The sequence below is a fragment of the Otolemur garnettii genome, unplaced genomic scaffold (assembly GCF_000181295.1).
Source record: "Otolemur garnettii isolate 467f Iridium unplaced genomic scaffold, OtoGar3 scaffold00038, whole genome shotgun sequence".
Taxonomy (NCBI): domain Eukaryota; kingdom Metazoa; phylum Chordata; class Mammalia; order Primates; family Galagidae; genus Otolemur; species Otolemur garnettii.
This window is the reverse complement of record NW_003852433.1, coordinates 7,238,984-7,254,625: the sequence shown is the minus strand read 5'-3', so window position 1 is coordinate 7,254,625 and position 15,642 is coordinate 7,238,984. Positions and strand designations below refer to the sequence as shown.

At 53.0% G+C, this 15,642-nt stretch overlaps 1 protein-coding gene across 2 annotated transcripts in view; it reads right to left on the bottom strand.

Moving 5' to 3' along the window:
- Positions 1 to 1,134: 1,134 nt before the first annotated feature.
- The window catches only part of FAM222A (family with sequence similarity 222 member A), a 60,372-nt gene continuing 45,864 nt past the window's right edge, over positions 1,135 to 15,642 (bottom strand). For both annotated transcript variants that reach the window (XM_003789897.3, XM_023513331.1), the window contains one exon: positions 1,135 to 3,686. In XM_003789897.3, coding sequence (XP_003789945.1) covers positions 2,407 to 3,686 — 1,280 coding nt within the window. In that variant the 3' untranslated portion in view covers positions 1,135 to 2,406. The remainder of the gene's footprint in view (positions 3,687 to 15,642) is intronic.

Sequence of the window (15,642 nt, the reverse complement as noted above, 5' to 3'; positions counted from 1 at the left end):
TCCCTGTGGGCTAGGGTGATACTCTAGGCTCATCAGCCTAGCTCAGAAGGGCCTGGGGACCTGTCCTAGACCCGGCATTCAGGATCCAGGACGCTACTGGTTCTAGGTGCTGCCAGCCTTGGGGACCTGGTCCTAGGGAAGTAGACGACACCACCGTAGGTCAAATCCAGGTGTCCCCACTGCCCCCACCTCTGCCCTGGACCTCACCATGCCAGCTGCCTAGGCAGGGCTCTGTGAATGGGAGGTGTGACCTGCCTTGGACTGGGACCCCCTCAGTTCCCCTGGCCCAGATGTTGGGCGGCCAGGCTAGGGGAGAAGAGCCCAGAGGAAGCGACGACAGACAGGACACAAGGAAGAATCCATGCTGTGGGGTTTGGACCCCAGCTTTCTGGCAACTTGCTGTGTGACTGCAGGCAGGTTACTTCATGTCTCTGAGTCTTAAGTTTCTTGCTGTCAACCTCCCCCCCTTCCCCACACCTGGGTGTTGTGAGGTGCTGAGATACAGTATATATAAAAATGCCTGGCACACAGTCAGTGCCTGATACGCACTGAGCTCCCAGAGGCAGGGTGGCCTCCTGTAAACCCCCAGGCACCAGGACAGGGGGTGGGTGTGTGCTGGGGTATCTGGCCTGGCTGGGATAAGGTTGGCCAGGGAGATGGCTGCTGACCAGTCACCGTGGCCTGTCTCCAGCCTCACTGCCACCGTGGAAGCTTGGAGCATGGCAGGTGTAGAGGAAGAGCCAGGAAGGAACTTGGCGGGGGGGGGTGGCGATGTCATCCCCAGACCACCACAGTACTGTAGAGGGAATGGGCCAGAAGGCCCAGGTTTGGTTCTGTCTCTGCCACCCTGGGGCTCTATTACTGGACAAGATCAAATGGCCATCAGCCTGTGTGCTGTCATGTAAACAAGGTAAACGACAGTGTCCACCTTGAAAAGAGCTGGAATAATAAATGAAGGATGAGTGTGGAGTGCCTCCTGCACAGTGGGCACAAGAAGGCTGCTGGCCTGTTTCCCTTGGGGGCTCCGGTCAGCAGGAGAGGAAGAAACAGCCCACTTTAGTCCTGAGGGAGGAAGGAAGAACGAACGAAAACAAGAGCTACAAAGCAATCCAACAGCTGAGACACCATCTGTGTTTTCCTTTTTTTTCTTTCTCTTCGTTTTTAAAACAATATAGTGCAGACTGCACTTCTCACAGTAGAATATAATGGTCAATTTTAGTATAAAAAAAAAACATTCTCAGAGATTTGTAAATGCACTTAGTGCTTGAACAGGCCTTGGAGAGAGATACAGTACCGCTTCTGGAGTGCCAGAGGGGCCAGGACTTGGGGGACTTTGGGCCTTGGGGCTTAATGGAGGAGTGACTCCAGCCTACCTTCCCCTTCTCAAAGGTGTGGGACAGGCATTGGAGGGGGATTGCAGGAAAAGAGTTAGATTGGGTCTTCCATTTAAAAGTGGCAGGTTGCCCTCTCACTGGCTCTCAGTAGACCCACCAAGAAAGGCAAGGTAGGGTCTCTCTGAATGGCATCTAAGATTGTAATCCCATTGTTAGCCCCTATGGCACCTTTGTGCGAATAGGAAAATGGTGCTCCTTCCTCAAAATGTGGAAAATTGTAATCAATATACAAGTTTAGGATGCAAGTGGCGTCTCCTTGAATGAAGTGCCCTTGTGCAGTGCACACCCTGCACAACTGTGCCCAGAAGCCCTGTAAGATCTATTGGAGGGAAGGGGCAAGATGGTAGCCCAGGGTTGGAGAACAGGGATGGCTGCATGATTCAGTATTAGGAAGAAATGGTGGGGGTAGGAGGTGGGAAGAAAGTCTGAGGGAGGGCCGTGGAACCAGTAGTCCCCGGGCCTCTCTCAGAGTGGTTTTCACCTGGATTGGTTAGTGGGTAGACACTCTGGGCCCAGTGACCTCCTATAGGCCCTCTTTCTTTGCTCCTTTTCTAGGAGACTGGGCGGGCTGTTTGGGGGAAACACAGCTGCCTGACCCCTGGGGTCTGCTCTGACCCTCACCCTTTCCCTGGAGTGTCTCACTTCCTCCTGCATCCTGCCTTGGCCTGAGCCTCTCTCCCAGGAGACCTGGAATGAACCATTCCTGTTTTTGAGTGGTTTCTCTCTCCCTGCCTCTGCCAGCTTTGATGGAGAAAGGCGTGGACATCAGTGGCTGCCCCTGGGGCATGTCCTGGGGCAGCCAATGGTGGGGCAGGGCCTTGGTGCTCGAGGTCACCCCGCCAACCCCCACCAATCTGGGGTGTTGAGGCAGCAGCCATCCTGGCTTCCCTGTGGGGATCAGCAGGCACAGGGCAGGGCGGTTGGATTCTCCTGAGAGCCACCCACCCCGTTCTGCAGCTTGACTCCCCCTGCAGCACCCTGTCCATCTGTCCACATGTCTGCTGGGCAGGTCTTATCTATAGACAGGCAGGCGGATGTGGGCATGCTGGTGGTCAAGCAGCCGGGGCACAGCCACTGTCTCGTAGCCCTTGCCCAGCATCTGCTCCTTGATGCAGGGCGGCCGGATGTCATTGATGAGATACTCCAGGGACTGCAGGCTACTGCTCAGCACCGACGTGTTGCACATGCTCTTGCTGGGCAGGCCTGACAGGGCGTCCGCAGGAGGGCCAGTCAGCTCCCGGGATGCCCCAGGCCCCAGCTCAGTGACCGCCACTGCTGCTGCCGCTGGGTTGTAGCAGTCGCTGGTGGGGGTCACCAGCACACTGTTCCAGGGCGCTGTGAAGTACTGGCCCACTGTAAAGCTGGCCGGCAGCCCCACACCACAGTTGAGGGGTGATCCACTGGCCCACTCGTATGCCCGGGCTCCGCAAGCCTCGGGAGACTTGCTGGCCACAGTGCTACTGCTGTAGGCACGCAGTGGCTGGGGTGGTGGTGGGGGTGGCTTCTGTGGCCACAGTAGGTAATCCAGGCTGCAGTCTGTGTACCCTGCAGGCTTGGTGGCCCCAGCGAGTGTCAAGGCTGGGGTGGCTCCCTGGCCCAGTTCAGTGCCTTTTCGGCAGTCAGGCAGACCAGCAGCAGCTGAATAGGCCACGCTGGGGAAGCTGGGCATGGGGCCGTGCTTGGCTGGGCTGGGGTGAGGAATGGCCACACCTTGGCAGGCAGTGGGTGCGGCGCCCGGGGCCTGGCACTGCTGGTTGAGCTGGTAGAGGATGCTGTGGATGGAGGGCAGGTTGGAAGGTGGCAGGGGCAGGCCTCGGCCTGGCAGGGGGATGACGGAGGCGGCAGTGGCAGCTGCAGGCAGGCTGGGTGGCGGGGCAGGCGCCTCGGGCGGCTTAGGGTAGGCCAGGGGGCCTAGAGTGCTGGGCGCTGGGTAGGGTGCAATGCCCACCTGCACGGCAGCGGGCGACAGCTTGGTCCGCTTGCCCTCCACACTCTTGAGCACACTTTTGGAGGGCCCAGTGGATGTGGCCACACTGGAGGAAGACACAGCAGCCTTGACAATAGCTAACAGGCCCTGGTAACCAGCAGTGTGCTGTGGGTAGGGGCTATAGCGCTGGCCACTGGTGTCATAGCCGTTGACGGTGCGGCTGAGGTGCTTATGCTGGGGCACACGGATGTTGGTGGGGAAGATCTTGATAGACAGTGGGCTGTTGGCCACCTTCTCGGCGTAGGCATCCAGCTCAGCCGGGCTTGGGTAGCGGGAGGAATGCATGGAGCTGGCCACTGCCTCGCCTGCACAAGGACAAGAGCACAGGTGAGAACTGACCAGAGGCCCCGAGGCCACCCCCACTGCTTCCCGCAAGGCCCACACTCTTCCTCCATCCTCCATGCCTAATACATTTTTAAACTTTGGATTTATGTATAAAGCACAGAAAGGAAACTACATACTTCATAAGCTTAAGAAACTTTCACAGAAGGAACACACCTGTAAGGATCACATCCAGGCCAAGAGACAGGACATTGCTGTAGGCTTCCCTGTGCCCCCAGTCGGTCCCTAACCATGCCCTTGTCTACCATTATCCTGACATTTGACGACGTTGACTACGTTGTGCCTGTTTTTGGTATGTGGTAGGATGGATTTCTACAACATATACCCACTGCATCTGGCCTCTGTCCCTTAATGCTATGTGAGATTCAGCCGGGTAGCGGTGTATGGCAGAAGTCTGATCTTTGTCACTGTGTGGTACCGTGTTTCCCCAAAAAATAAGACACTGTCTTATATTTATTTTTTCTCAAGAAGACACACTAGAGCTTATTTTCAGGGGATGTCTTATTTTTATTAAGTATAATACAACAATCTACATTTATTCACATACAGTTAAGTCATCTTCTTCTGGAACCTGACAGGGGGAGCCAATCTTGTTGGTGGGGCTGGTGCTAGTGATGCGGGAACTCCTTTCCCCTAGCTGTCTGCACGTGCGCAATAGGATGCCTGTGACCGTGGTTACCACACACGCACCCATGCAAGTGCGAACGGCTCAGAGAAAGGAGCTGTGGCAGATAAAAGGTATTCCAGTCTTCCTTACTGCTCCGTGCCGAAATGCAGGGCATAGCTATGCAGCGTATCTGCACAGCCATGCTCATCACTAGGTCTTATTATCCGGGTAGGGCTTATATTTAACAAATGCATAGAAATCCTGCTAGGGCTTATTTTTTGGGGTAGGTCTTATTTTCGGGGAAACACGGTATCATGGTGTGATTGTAACTGGTCTATTCATCTTTCCACTCTTCATGGCATTTGAGTTGTTTGCAGCCAATACAAATGGCACATGCAGTGAGTTCTGTTGAAGATATACCCAGGAGTGGACCTGTTGGGTCACAGGGAAGGCGTCTGTCTAGCTTTAGGAGAAAATGCCAAACAGTCTGCCCAAGAGGCCATGACAGGCTATACTCTCACTTGCTGAGCACAGGCATTCTGGGGGCTCCACACCCTCCAAGATGCTCGGTGTTGTCTGTTGCTTGTTCACTGCTCTGGTGGGTGTTAGTTCCTTCTACCCCTTTCCTTATCCTTTGGTGCCTCCCTTCCTCACCTGTAAAATGGGTGATGCCTGCCTGCTGACCTCCCCACCCCAGCCTGGCCAAGCAGTCCTGTGCCCAGCTTCCCCAGCATGGCCTACTCGGCTGCTGCTGGCGAAGCATACTCCCATGAGAACACAGTGCGGCATGGGGCCTGGTGCCAGGGAAGACCATGCTGCCGGGAGCTGCTGCTGTTGGTATCACCTCAGTCAGGAGGTACATGAGGATGGGTTTACACTCCCTGCCCCTGCTTGCTCCAATGGCCCATCCATGTGAGTCTGTTTGGTACCTGTAAGGTCAGTGTGGTGGCCACTGCCTTTTTAGTGAGCTGTCAGCATGGGGCTGAAGGGAGTGCGCCGGATGACAGGCTGGCTCTCCCTACTGTTAGGGCAGAATTGGCCCTGCCAGGGGAGGTGGGCCACTGGCGGGCAGACCTGCTGCTGTCATGCAAAGCCCCTCCCTGGTCCTGAGACATTCCCAGGTGTATCCCGTGGACTTCCCTGGGGCCAAAGAGAGAGGAAGGGTGGTGGTAGGTGGCTCCATGAGCAGATGGAATGGCCCTGGGAAGGCTGTTGGCCCAGCTGAGCCTATTTTCCCACCTGTGGAATGAAGAAGTCTGCAGGGTGGTGTCAAGGAATGACAGTGCCAAGGGGCCCAGCAGTAGGTGCTGGGAGATTGTGACTCACAGGGGGACTTGGGAGAGGGGCTTCATCACTTCACTACTCTCAGCCTCCATTTCTTCTTCTATAAAATGGGGCTGCTGCTACCATCCCCTCCTCAGGTCCTAGGAGGGTCTCATTAGTCATGTGTGGTGGATGGAGGTATCAAAAGCTGCTCTGTGCATGGGGGTGGTGATACCCTCCCTGTCTACCCAGGGCAAGGGCCCTCCTTGGAGGGAAGTCTAACCAGCACAGATGGGGCTAACATTGTGTCTGGGGGTGGAGTACAGACCCTGATCCCTTCCGTAGGCCTCCCTGCTAATCACAAGGTCAGACCACATGTCTCAGAGCCTCATCCTCAATCCCTTGTGGGTTCACAGCCAGCTGAATGAAATACGTGCTGGGGCGGGGGGTACAGGCAGTGTGGGGACATGGGGAGACCCAGCTGGGGCTTCACAGACAGATTTCTGGAAGGAAGAGCATCCCAGTTAAGTGCTGAGGCATTGGTGGGAGGTAATGAGGAGGGAGAGGGAACAGCCCAGGCAAAGGTGTGGAGCTGAGACGTATTGTCTGTGTGGGAACAGTAATGTTTCAGGATTATGAGTGAACAGGAGCCCAGGACAGGAGATTGAAACAGGTGGCCTGGGAGGGGCTTGGACCAGAGTAAGGAAACCCTCTTCACTGCAGGACAGAGGTTATCCCACAGTCACGTTGCCTACACTTGGACCCATGTTCGGCTGCCACCACTTGTGGTACTGGTGCTCCTGGCACCTACAGAGTAGGAGCCTAAGATGTGCCTGAACCTCCCGCAATGCACAGGGGGAGTCCCCACCACAAAGGACTGTCCAGCCCAGATGTCAGCAGGACTTGGCTAGAGGAGCCCTGCCCTTGGGCACTGGGCAGCCTTTGAAGATTTTAAGCAGGGTAGGCCAGGCCTGTGATTTAGAAAGCCCATTCCCCTCTGAAAGTTCACTCTGAGCTGGGCAGGAAGAAGTAGGTGGCACCGAGCACCCCAAGGAGGCTGGGACACTCAGGCCTGACCTAGGCTGGGCAGGTGGAGCTGGCCACAACCCATCTTGACTCTGCCTGGGGCAGCCCCCTTTTAAGTGGCCTAAAATAAACTCGGTGTAGAGAATGGAAATGTCACTTTGGCCAACGGGGGAATCTTTCTCTGAGATTGGATTTAAACTACATTATACAAGCAATTTCATGGGCACTTAGCGCCACTCGGAGAGTCCCGCAAAAAAGGGACCAGCTCTTCATTTACCAGCCATAAATCAGCAGTTGCTATAATGAGCACAAAAATGTCACTTTTATGCAATTTTACAGATGAACAAAACTGGTGAAATTAACTGTGGTAACCTACTAGAGTCAGCAAAAGCAGCTGCCGGGGAAAAAAATTATATCTGTATGTATTTTTGTTCCTCTTAAACTCTCTTTCCAAGCAAGTTTCTGCCATTGTGGTGTGAAAACTCATTTGTCCTCACCAATATACTTTCATTTGGAGTTTATCTTGAGTATCCAATGAGCCACCAACTGTGAAAATGATTAAATCTACAAAATCTATCTAATAGATGGAATATATTAGGTGTTTAAAACCTTAAGAAGGAAAAAAAAGGCATGCCTGTTCACAGTCCCCATTCATTGAAAGAAGGGGTACTTGCTCCCATCTGGTTAACAGGGCTTATCGTGGGTGACGTGGTCCCTTCAGCTTTTGTTGGTTCTGGCAGTATTGCTGTAATGCAGAGGCTCATTTGGTGAGCTCAGTATAGCTTATATATAGCTTAGTATATGCTAGGCTCCATGCCCATGGCTTTTCTTGGTGATTCTTGTTTGGAGAACCCAGCAACCATGAGAGGTGGATCCCCATTTTACAGATGAGGAAATAGACAAGTTTGACATCATGAAGTAGCAACAAAAATAGTTTTATGGGCTCGGCGCCTATAGCTCAACTGGCTAAGGCGCCAGCCACATACACCTAAGGTGGCGGGTTCGAATCCCCAGCCCGGACCCGCCAAACAACAATGATGGCTGCAACCAAAAAATAGCCGGACGTAGTGGCGGGCGCCTGTAGTCCCAGCTACTTGGGAGGCTGAGGCAGGAGAATCGCTTGAGCCCAGGAGTTGGAGGTTGCTGTGAGCTGTAATGCCACGGCACTCTACCCAGGGGGATGGCTTGAGGCTCTGTCTCAAAAAAAAAAAAAATAGTTTTATGGTTGGGGGTCACCACAACATGAGGAACTGTATTAAAGGGTCGTGGCATTAGGGAGGTTGAGAACCACTGCTCTAAATGATTATTGCAGTCTCAAGCCACTGGGTTTTGGAGTTTTGCTTGTTACGGAGCCGTAGCTAATCAGGTCCTTGTTTCACAGATGAGGAAATGGAAGCTCACTTTCCCAAGAGCACACAACCAGCAAAAGATGGAGCTGGGATTGGGACCCAGTCTGCCTGCCTTCTAGGTCTTTCTGGCCCCACCCCAAGGCTCTCCCTCTTCTGTAGAATTAGGAGGAGGAGGATGGTGCTGAGAAGAAACTATAGTCGGCCTCAAGCTGACTCATCAGAGGCATCCAGCTGTGTACTTCTCTCTCCTGCCCTTGGCTTCTCCCTTGCTCCTGGCGACTGCCAGCTGGCAGCCATGACCCCAGCCTCTCCTAGAGACGTGTATGGGCTCAGTGTTCTTTGGTGCCTTCAGGTGAGTCATGGGCTTCCAGAGTCCCCGATCTCAAGCCTGTGGTCATGGTGCTCTGGTGGCCCCTAGAAGCCTTTGGGTTTGCAGTACCACCTTACACCTTGTTCTGTGAAGGATTTTTCTCCTGAGCTCAGCACTGGGTGCCTCAAATCTGACCTGTTTTGCCAGAGTACAGTGGAGGTGGCCTGGGGAGCCACCTGGGCTCTTGACCCCAGCCTGGTAAAGGCACCAGGCTCTCCCTTGAAGTGGGCCCAGCCATAAGTATTGAGTATGATTTCACAGTCCTGTTTTGGTAAATACAGTGACAGAGGAAAAGGCCCCATGGGGGGCACCGGGTGAGTTAGCAATCTGGGGCAGGATGCTTAGCAGTGGTGAGGATGGGGTTAACATGGAGCAAGGGAGGGGGCCTGTGGCTTAGCGACTTGATTCTGCTGAATAAGATGTGGGGAAAGTGGTGCTGTGACTCTCCCCACTAGGTTATCAAAGGCAAAGTGGCTTCCACCTGCAGTGTGCTCAGGTGAAAGTCGAACGTGGACTCCGAGACTTAGTTCAAATCCCAGCTCTGGAATGGAGGAAGCTGGACCAGCATCAAGTGCTGGATGTATGCATGAGCACCCCCACACCCGGGATGGAGCTGAGATGCACCATCCCTACTGTGCCCTGTCCCTCAGCATGATAAATAGCTGTTTGACACTGCAAAGTTTGGGGTAGTTTGTTACAAAGCCATAGGCGGTGACCACCACAGCAGAGCATGGGGGGCTGTGAGGACGGGGTTGGGGGCCAGTGGTGAAGTCTTCTCTGATAGACGGTTTCTGAGTAGAGCTGGGAAGGAGGTGAGGGAGCGAAGTCTGCGGATGCCTGATGACAAAGGGCCTCGGTAGCAGGGATAACAAGGACACAGGGTCCAGCATACCTGGGGTGGCAGGAGACAGGTGGAAGGGATGGGGCACACCATGTAGACCCATGGGTCTCAGGCCACTGTTAGGACCTGGGTGTCTGCTCACTTTGGAGGGTTCAGAGCCAAGGGGAGACCCTTGGGCTGCTGTGTGGGAGGAAGCCCTGTGAGTACCCCAGAGGGCCTCAGTAGCAACAGGACTTGCTGGAAATTAAAGGTGAGGCTCGGGGAAACTCTGATGACATGTAGGACAAATATGGGACAGGCATATGGGAAGAGGGGTTCCAAAGCAGGCTGTCCAAGATTAGCCCTCTCAGGCCCTCTGCCTCCCTGTCCAAGGGAGTAGGGCCAAGACTTGGAGAAATAAGCCCTAAATGCTAACACTGGCCTGCCATGGGAAGGTGGTGGTGGGTTATGGAATGGTGAGGGTTTTAGTTCTTCTCTGTGCCTTTTTGTAATTGCTAGCCCTGACCGTGTATTGATTTAGCACACAGCTCCCTCCCCTCCCTGGTCCTGCCTCCAGCCTGGGACAGTGCCCTTGACATCTGCATCAAAGCATCCTCTTATTCCCTTGGCCTTCATCAGACTGCTGGCTCCTCAATCACCCTTGTGGGGCAGTGTCTACTCCCAGGAAGAGCAGATAGGCCAACGTGGGCAGCCTTGGGGTCCCTGGGGAGGGAGTGGGGAGGTGGAATGTGGGCTCTGAGACCTAGTTCAAATCCAAGCTTTGGCACACACTGGCTATGTGGTCTCAGGTTTGCTGCTGTCCCTCACTGAGCTTCAGTTTTCTCTGGTGTAAAATGGGTTAATGCTGCTGCTGACCTTGGAGGGTTTCTGTGAGGAGTGTGAAGGGCTGACCCGGCTTGGTGTCTCCCTACTGTGGTTGCCATGTTGTTATCGGCAATTACATTGATGCTCCTCTACCACCTCCAAATTCCCAGCTGCCCTCTCAATAAAATTCTCCACTGAGTGCCTACCTATGTGAAGTCTGAGCTGCTCAAGGGAACATTCGAATCCCTGGCCACCTGCAGCCATCTGACCTCTCTCTGCAGCCCCCCCTTTCCCCATGCCCCCTAGATGCACTCACAGGGTCCCTGGGGTCTCCTCTCACATGTCACTCTATTGAGTGTTCCCTGTGGGCCAGGCATTGGGTCAAATCTTCAGGGCCTGCAAATGCAAATCCTCGGCAAATCCCTACAGAGGACAGGTGGGCAGGGAGGGCATGTCCTTCTAGGAATGTTCATGTGTTTTTTTTTTTGAGACAGTCTCCTTTTGTTGTCCTCGGTAGAATGCCATGGAATCATAGCTCACAGCAACCTCAAACTCTTAGGCTTAAGCCATTCTCTTGCCTCAGTCTCCCAAGTAGCTGGGACTACAGACGCCCACTACAACGCCTGGCTATTTTTAGAGACAAGGTCTCGCTCTGGCTCAGGCTGGTCTTGAACTCCTGAGCCCAGGCGATCCACCTGCCTTTGCCTCCCAGACTGCTAGGATTACAGGTGTGAGCCACGGTGCCTGGCCCAGAATGTTCATACTTAAAACAATGCTGGGCTCGGCGCCTATAGCTCAACCGGCTAAGGCGCCAGCCACATACACCTAAGGTGGCGGGTTCGAATCCCCAGCCCGGACCCGCCAAACAACAATAACGGCTGCAACCAAAAAAATAGCCAGGCGCTGTGGCGGGCGCCTGTGGTCCCAGCTACTTGGGAGGCGGAGGCAGGAGACTCGCTTGAGCCCAGGAGTTGGAGGTTGCTGTGAGCTGTAATGCCACAGCACTCTACCCAGGGGGACAGCTTGAGGCTCTGTCTCAAAAAAAAAAAAAAAAAAAAACAATGCTGGAACAGTGAGCAGGCAAACCACACTGGATGGGCAGGATGTGGCCCACACAGTCCACCAGTTTGAGACATTTGGTGGCAGAGAAGGGATCTGTGAGCCAGGATTGGAGTCCCGGTAATCCACCCTTCCTGAGGTCCTGCTCTTAGTCACCAGGCATCATAGTAGACACTGTGATTCATGCCTGCTCTGCCACGCAGACATGCCTTCTGCCCTTGATAACCAAAGCCTCACTGGTCCTTTAGAGTCCTAAGCACTGCGTCCTGCTCACCTGGTCTATACTCATCTGTCTCCCTGATCCACGCCCCCATCAGAAGTGCCCCATCATCCAGTCCTAGAGCCCAATCCAAAGTGGTGAATCCGGGGATTGGGTGGGATTGCCCATGAGGCAGGGGCAGCGTGTCTGGCTTACTGCAGGCTGTGGACAGAAGGGGCTTGCATCAGGTGAAGGCAGTGAGATGTGCTGTCTCACACCCCTGCCTACCTGCTCCTCCACATCTCAGCTGAGGGGCTCCAGGACGCTTGTGCTGTAGCTGTCTGTGAACTTATGTCCTGGGATAGATGTGGAAACCTCCGAGGGCTGACATTGTTCTTTCTTACCACCCTGATATAAGTGTGCTCAGGGAAGCACTGGTGTGAGTGGCCTTTCAAGGTCAGGGAAACCCCTGTTTGGAGGCCTTTGTGAGGTTGCAGGGCCGCCGGACAGTCCTGAGAATACGGACTCAGGCGTGCAGAAACCACGGTGCCCTCCCTACCCTGTGGACTGGGCCGCCCTTCCCCTGCTCTGCCCCTGCTGCCGTGGCCTCCATTAAAGGCTTGTCGGGAAATTTAAAAGCCTGGCTGGAAGTGCTGGGTGAGCTGTCGCTGCCATTAAGTTAATGTTATGGGCCTTTTACAGGTGTGTTAAATAGACGTGGTTATTAACGAGTATATTAAGCCAATTAAAACCAGCCCTTTGAGTGGATTTAATGTTGCTATAGGGAGACTCCAGAGCAGGCCTCCGCTGCTCCACTGCCTTCCAGAAGCTGTGAGGAGGGGGTGGTGTGGGTGGGGTACCACAGGGAGCAGTGAGCAGCTCAGACTCTGGACGGAGTCAGGTCACAGGGGCTTGGAGTCCAGCTTTGCCACTTGCTGCAAGTGACCTTGGGTGGGCCATTGAACCTCAGTGTCCCTGTATGGGGATGAAGGAGTGGGCATGTCCTGGGGGTACTGAAGTCACTGCCATACTCTCTGCACCATAAAACATGTGATGTATGTCATCAACGGGGAGGCAGGGATGGGGCATCAGCCCAGAAGTCCTGGTCCCATGCTATCCAGGATTCTTTTTCTTTTTTTGAGACAGAGCCTCAAGCTGTCCCCCTGGGTAGAGTGCCGTGGCCTCACAGCTCACAGTAACCTCCAACTCCTGGGCTCAAGCGAGTCTCCTGCCTCTGCCTCCCAAGTAGCTGGGACCATAGGTGCCCGCCACAACGCCCGGCTATTTTTTGGTTGCAGCCATCATTGTTGTTTGGTGGGCCCTGGCTGGATTTGAACCCACCACCTTAGGTGTATGTGGCTGGCGCCTTAGCCACCTGAGCCACAGGCACCAAGCCTGTCCAGGATTCTTGATGGAACTCCAGGCACCCACCATAGTTACAAGCCAGTCCCTCTGGAAACTGCTCGGCAGGGACAGGCTGCTTCCCGGAAGAGGCTCACGTTCTCCAGCCCTCTCCACCCTGTAAGGAGCATTCTGGGGTTGGTGCCAGGAGACAGATGAGCAGACTGAAGCATAGAGAGTGGTCTACCTGCCCAAGGTCCTAGGCCCGGGAGTGATGAACGGCAGGCTTAGAACTCAGTTTTGCCAACACCAGAGGTACATCCTGCATTGCTCTTGGGTCCCACAGTTCTGCTGACTCCCTGGACAGGCCCCTAAGTGGCAGCCCCCTTGGAGGACCTCAGTTTTTTGGTTTGTAGTACGGAGCTATTATAACTGTTCTTCCCATAGAAGGGGGGAGAAAGGGGGGTGTTCAATCAGTGTCATCTTTTTCATGCTGTGACAGACTCTGTCTATACAAGTATTATCTGTGTTGAAACGGGGGGAGCAAGAGGTGCCCAAGGGCTCCCCAGGACAGAAGGGTCCCCAGGAACTGGGTCTGGCCCCAGCCCACAGGGAGGAGCTGCTCCCCATCTGCATTCCCCTTCTCTGTGACACTCTGCCCTTGGAGGTGGCAGCCTCCTGAATGCTCAATTAACGTGACACTAATTAGCTGGTGGCACCGGCAGAATCCCTAATGAGGTCGACCAGGAGTGGGGGCAGGGAAGGCAGCTGGGCTGGGACAGACGTGGCTGTCCTCTGGCCTCCACTGGGAGAGACGTGGGGAGGGGCAGGTGGAGGTGGCTCCTTAGTACCTTGCTGGCTATTTCTGAGCCCCGTCTGGCCACTGGCCAGGGTAGTGGCTTGGGGGTCAGACCTGGGGTATATACATGTGCCCCAGTTGCCAGCTGGGAGACTTCAGGGAAGTGCCCAAAGCTCTCTGGCCTCTGTTTCTGGGGGGTGAGCAGGAGAGGGTAAGGATGATTAAATCAGAGAATGTATGTCAGATGGCTTGGGACACAGAAGGTGCTCAGAAAAAGCCAGCTGCCATCCTTCTAGCTCTTTCTGGGATGGAACAGGCAGGGAAGGGTAGTGGTTATTGCTGGGCATTGCACAAAGGGTCCTGCCTCTCTTGCTTTTTAACCGTGGGTGGGCATACATATGCTCAGACATCCAGGGACATCTCACACAAAGACAGGCTGGTGCTCCCAAGCACACCTGAGCCCTGGCTGGAGCCCTAGAGTGGCTGAAGTGTACCTGTAGGTAATCACAGTGTACCTGTGGAGGGTACTGTAATCCCTTCCCAGCCTGATTTCCCCTTCCCTCACTGGTGCCTCAGTTTCCCTTGTCTGCTCCCTAACTGGAGCAGACAGAGGTCTTTAGGAGCCCACACCCCACTCTCTCCTTGCACCCTGGCTTGTTGTGGGGGCCTTGATATTGCTTCCCGGCCTCATCCCTCCCTCCTTCTGGTCACATACCTACTCCTGTCTGTCTCCATCCACATCTGTGTGGGTCTGACATATCTGCTGTCCCGGCCTGTCCCTCTCCATTTGTCTCCGAGTCTTGCCCCTCCTGCCTATCCCCCCTGTTGCTGTCTTTCTACATCCATATCCACGGCTCTTTACTCTGGATGTGGGTCCCTTATAAGAGCTGAAGAAACATCCTCTCAATTTGTGGCTTGTCTTGACGTTTTTTTAATCAATGGTAAATCAATTTTTTTTTTTTTTTTTGCAGTTTTTGGCCAGGACTGGGTTTTGAACCCACCAGCTCTGGTATATGGGGCCAGCGCCCTACTCCTTGAGCCACAGGTGCTGCCCCACCCTTATATTTCTTTATCAAAAGTGCCTTGGTCATTCTTTTCCTCTATGTACTTATCAATTCAAAGTCAGCTTTTCAAATTATACACACACAGTTGTGATGTAGAGACCAGAATGAATTATTTCCATTTGAACCTCTATCTATACATATGACATATTTCTAAGTTTATTCAGGTCTTTGAAAAATATCATTGAATAATCTTATATTTTTCACCATAAAAGCCATTTACCTTTTTTGTCAATTTATTTTAGTCTCCTTAATAAATTGTAATACTATTATAACTTACATGAAATAGAAAAAGAAAATCTGAATAGACCTATATAACAAAGAGATTAAATCAGCAATCAAAATGCTACTGTAAAGCCTTGACCTAAATGGCTTCACAGATGAATTCTACCAAGCATCTTTTTTAGCAACAGAGTCTCACTCTGTTGCCCAGGTCAGAGTGTATGGCATTATCATAACTGCAACCTCAAAATCATGGGCTTGAGCAATCTTCCTGCCTTGGCCTCCTCAGTAGCTGGGACTATAGGCACATACCCTGGCTCCTGGCTAATTTTTCTATTTTTAGTAGAGGCAGGGCCTCATTCTTGCTCAGGCTGGTCTCAAACTCCTGGCCTCAAGCCACCCTCCTGCCTCAGCCTCCCAGAGTCCTGGAATTATAGGTATTAGACACTGTCCCAGCCTCTACCAAGCATTTAAGGAAGAATTAATACCAATTCTTCACAAACCATACAAAATAAACAAACAACAAAATAGGAGGAAATACTTGCAAGATAATTCTGTAAGGGGTGTGTTATCCTGATACCAAAATCAGACGAAGATATCTGTCAACACAGGCAAAACTACAGACCAATAGCCTGTATGAATATAGAGACAAAAAAATCAAAAAAATACTAGTGAACCAAACCTAGCAACACAGAAAAGCAATTACATACTATGACCACGTGGGACTTATCCCAGGAATGCAAAGCTGGTTCAACATCTCCAAATCAATTAATGTAATTAGTGATAGAATAAAGGACAACTATCACATCATCCCAATAGACAATGAAAAAATGCTGGCCAAATCAATATCCCTCATGATAAAAATTCTCAAAAAACAATGAAAAATTGGGCAGTGCCTGTGGTTCAAAGGAGTAGGGCGCCGGCCCCATATGCCAGAGGTGGCAGGTTCAAACCCAGCCCCAGCCAAAAACTGCAAAA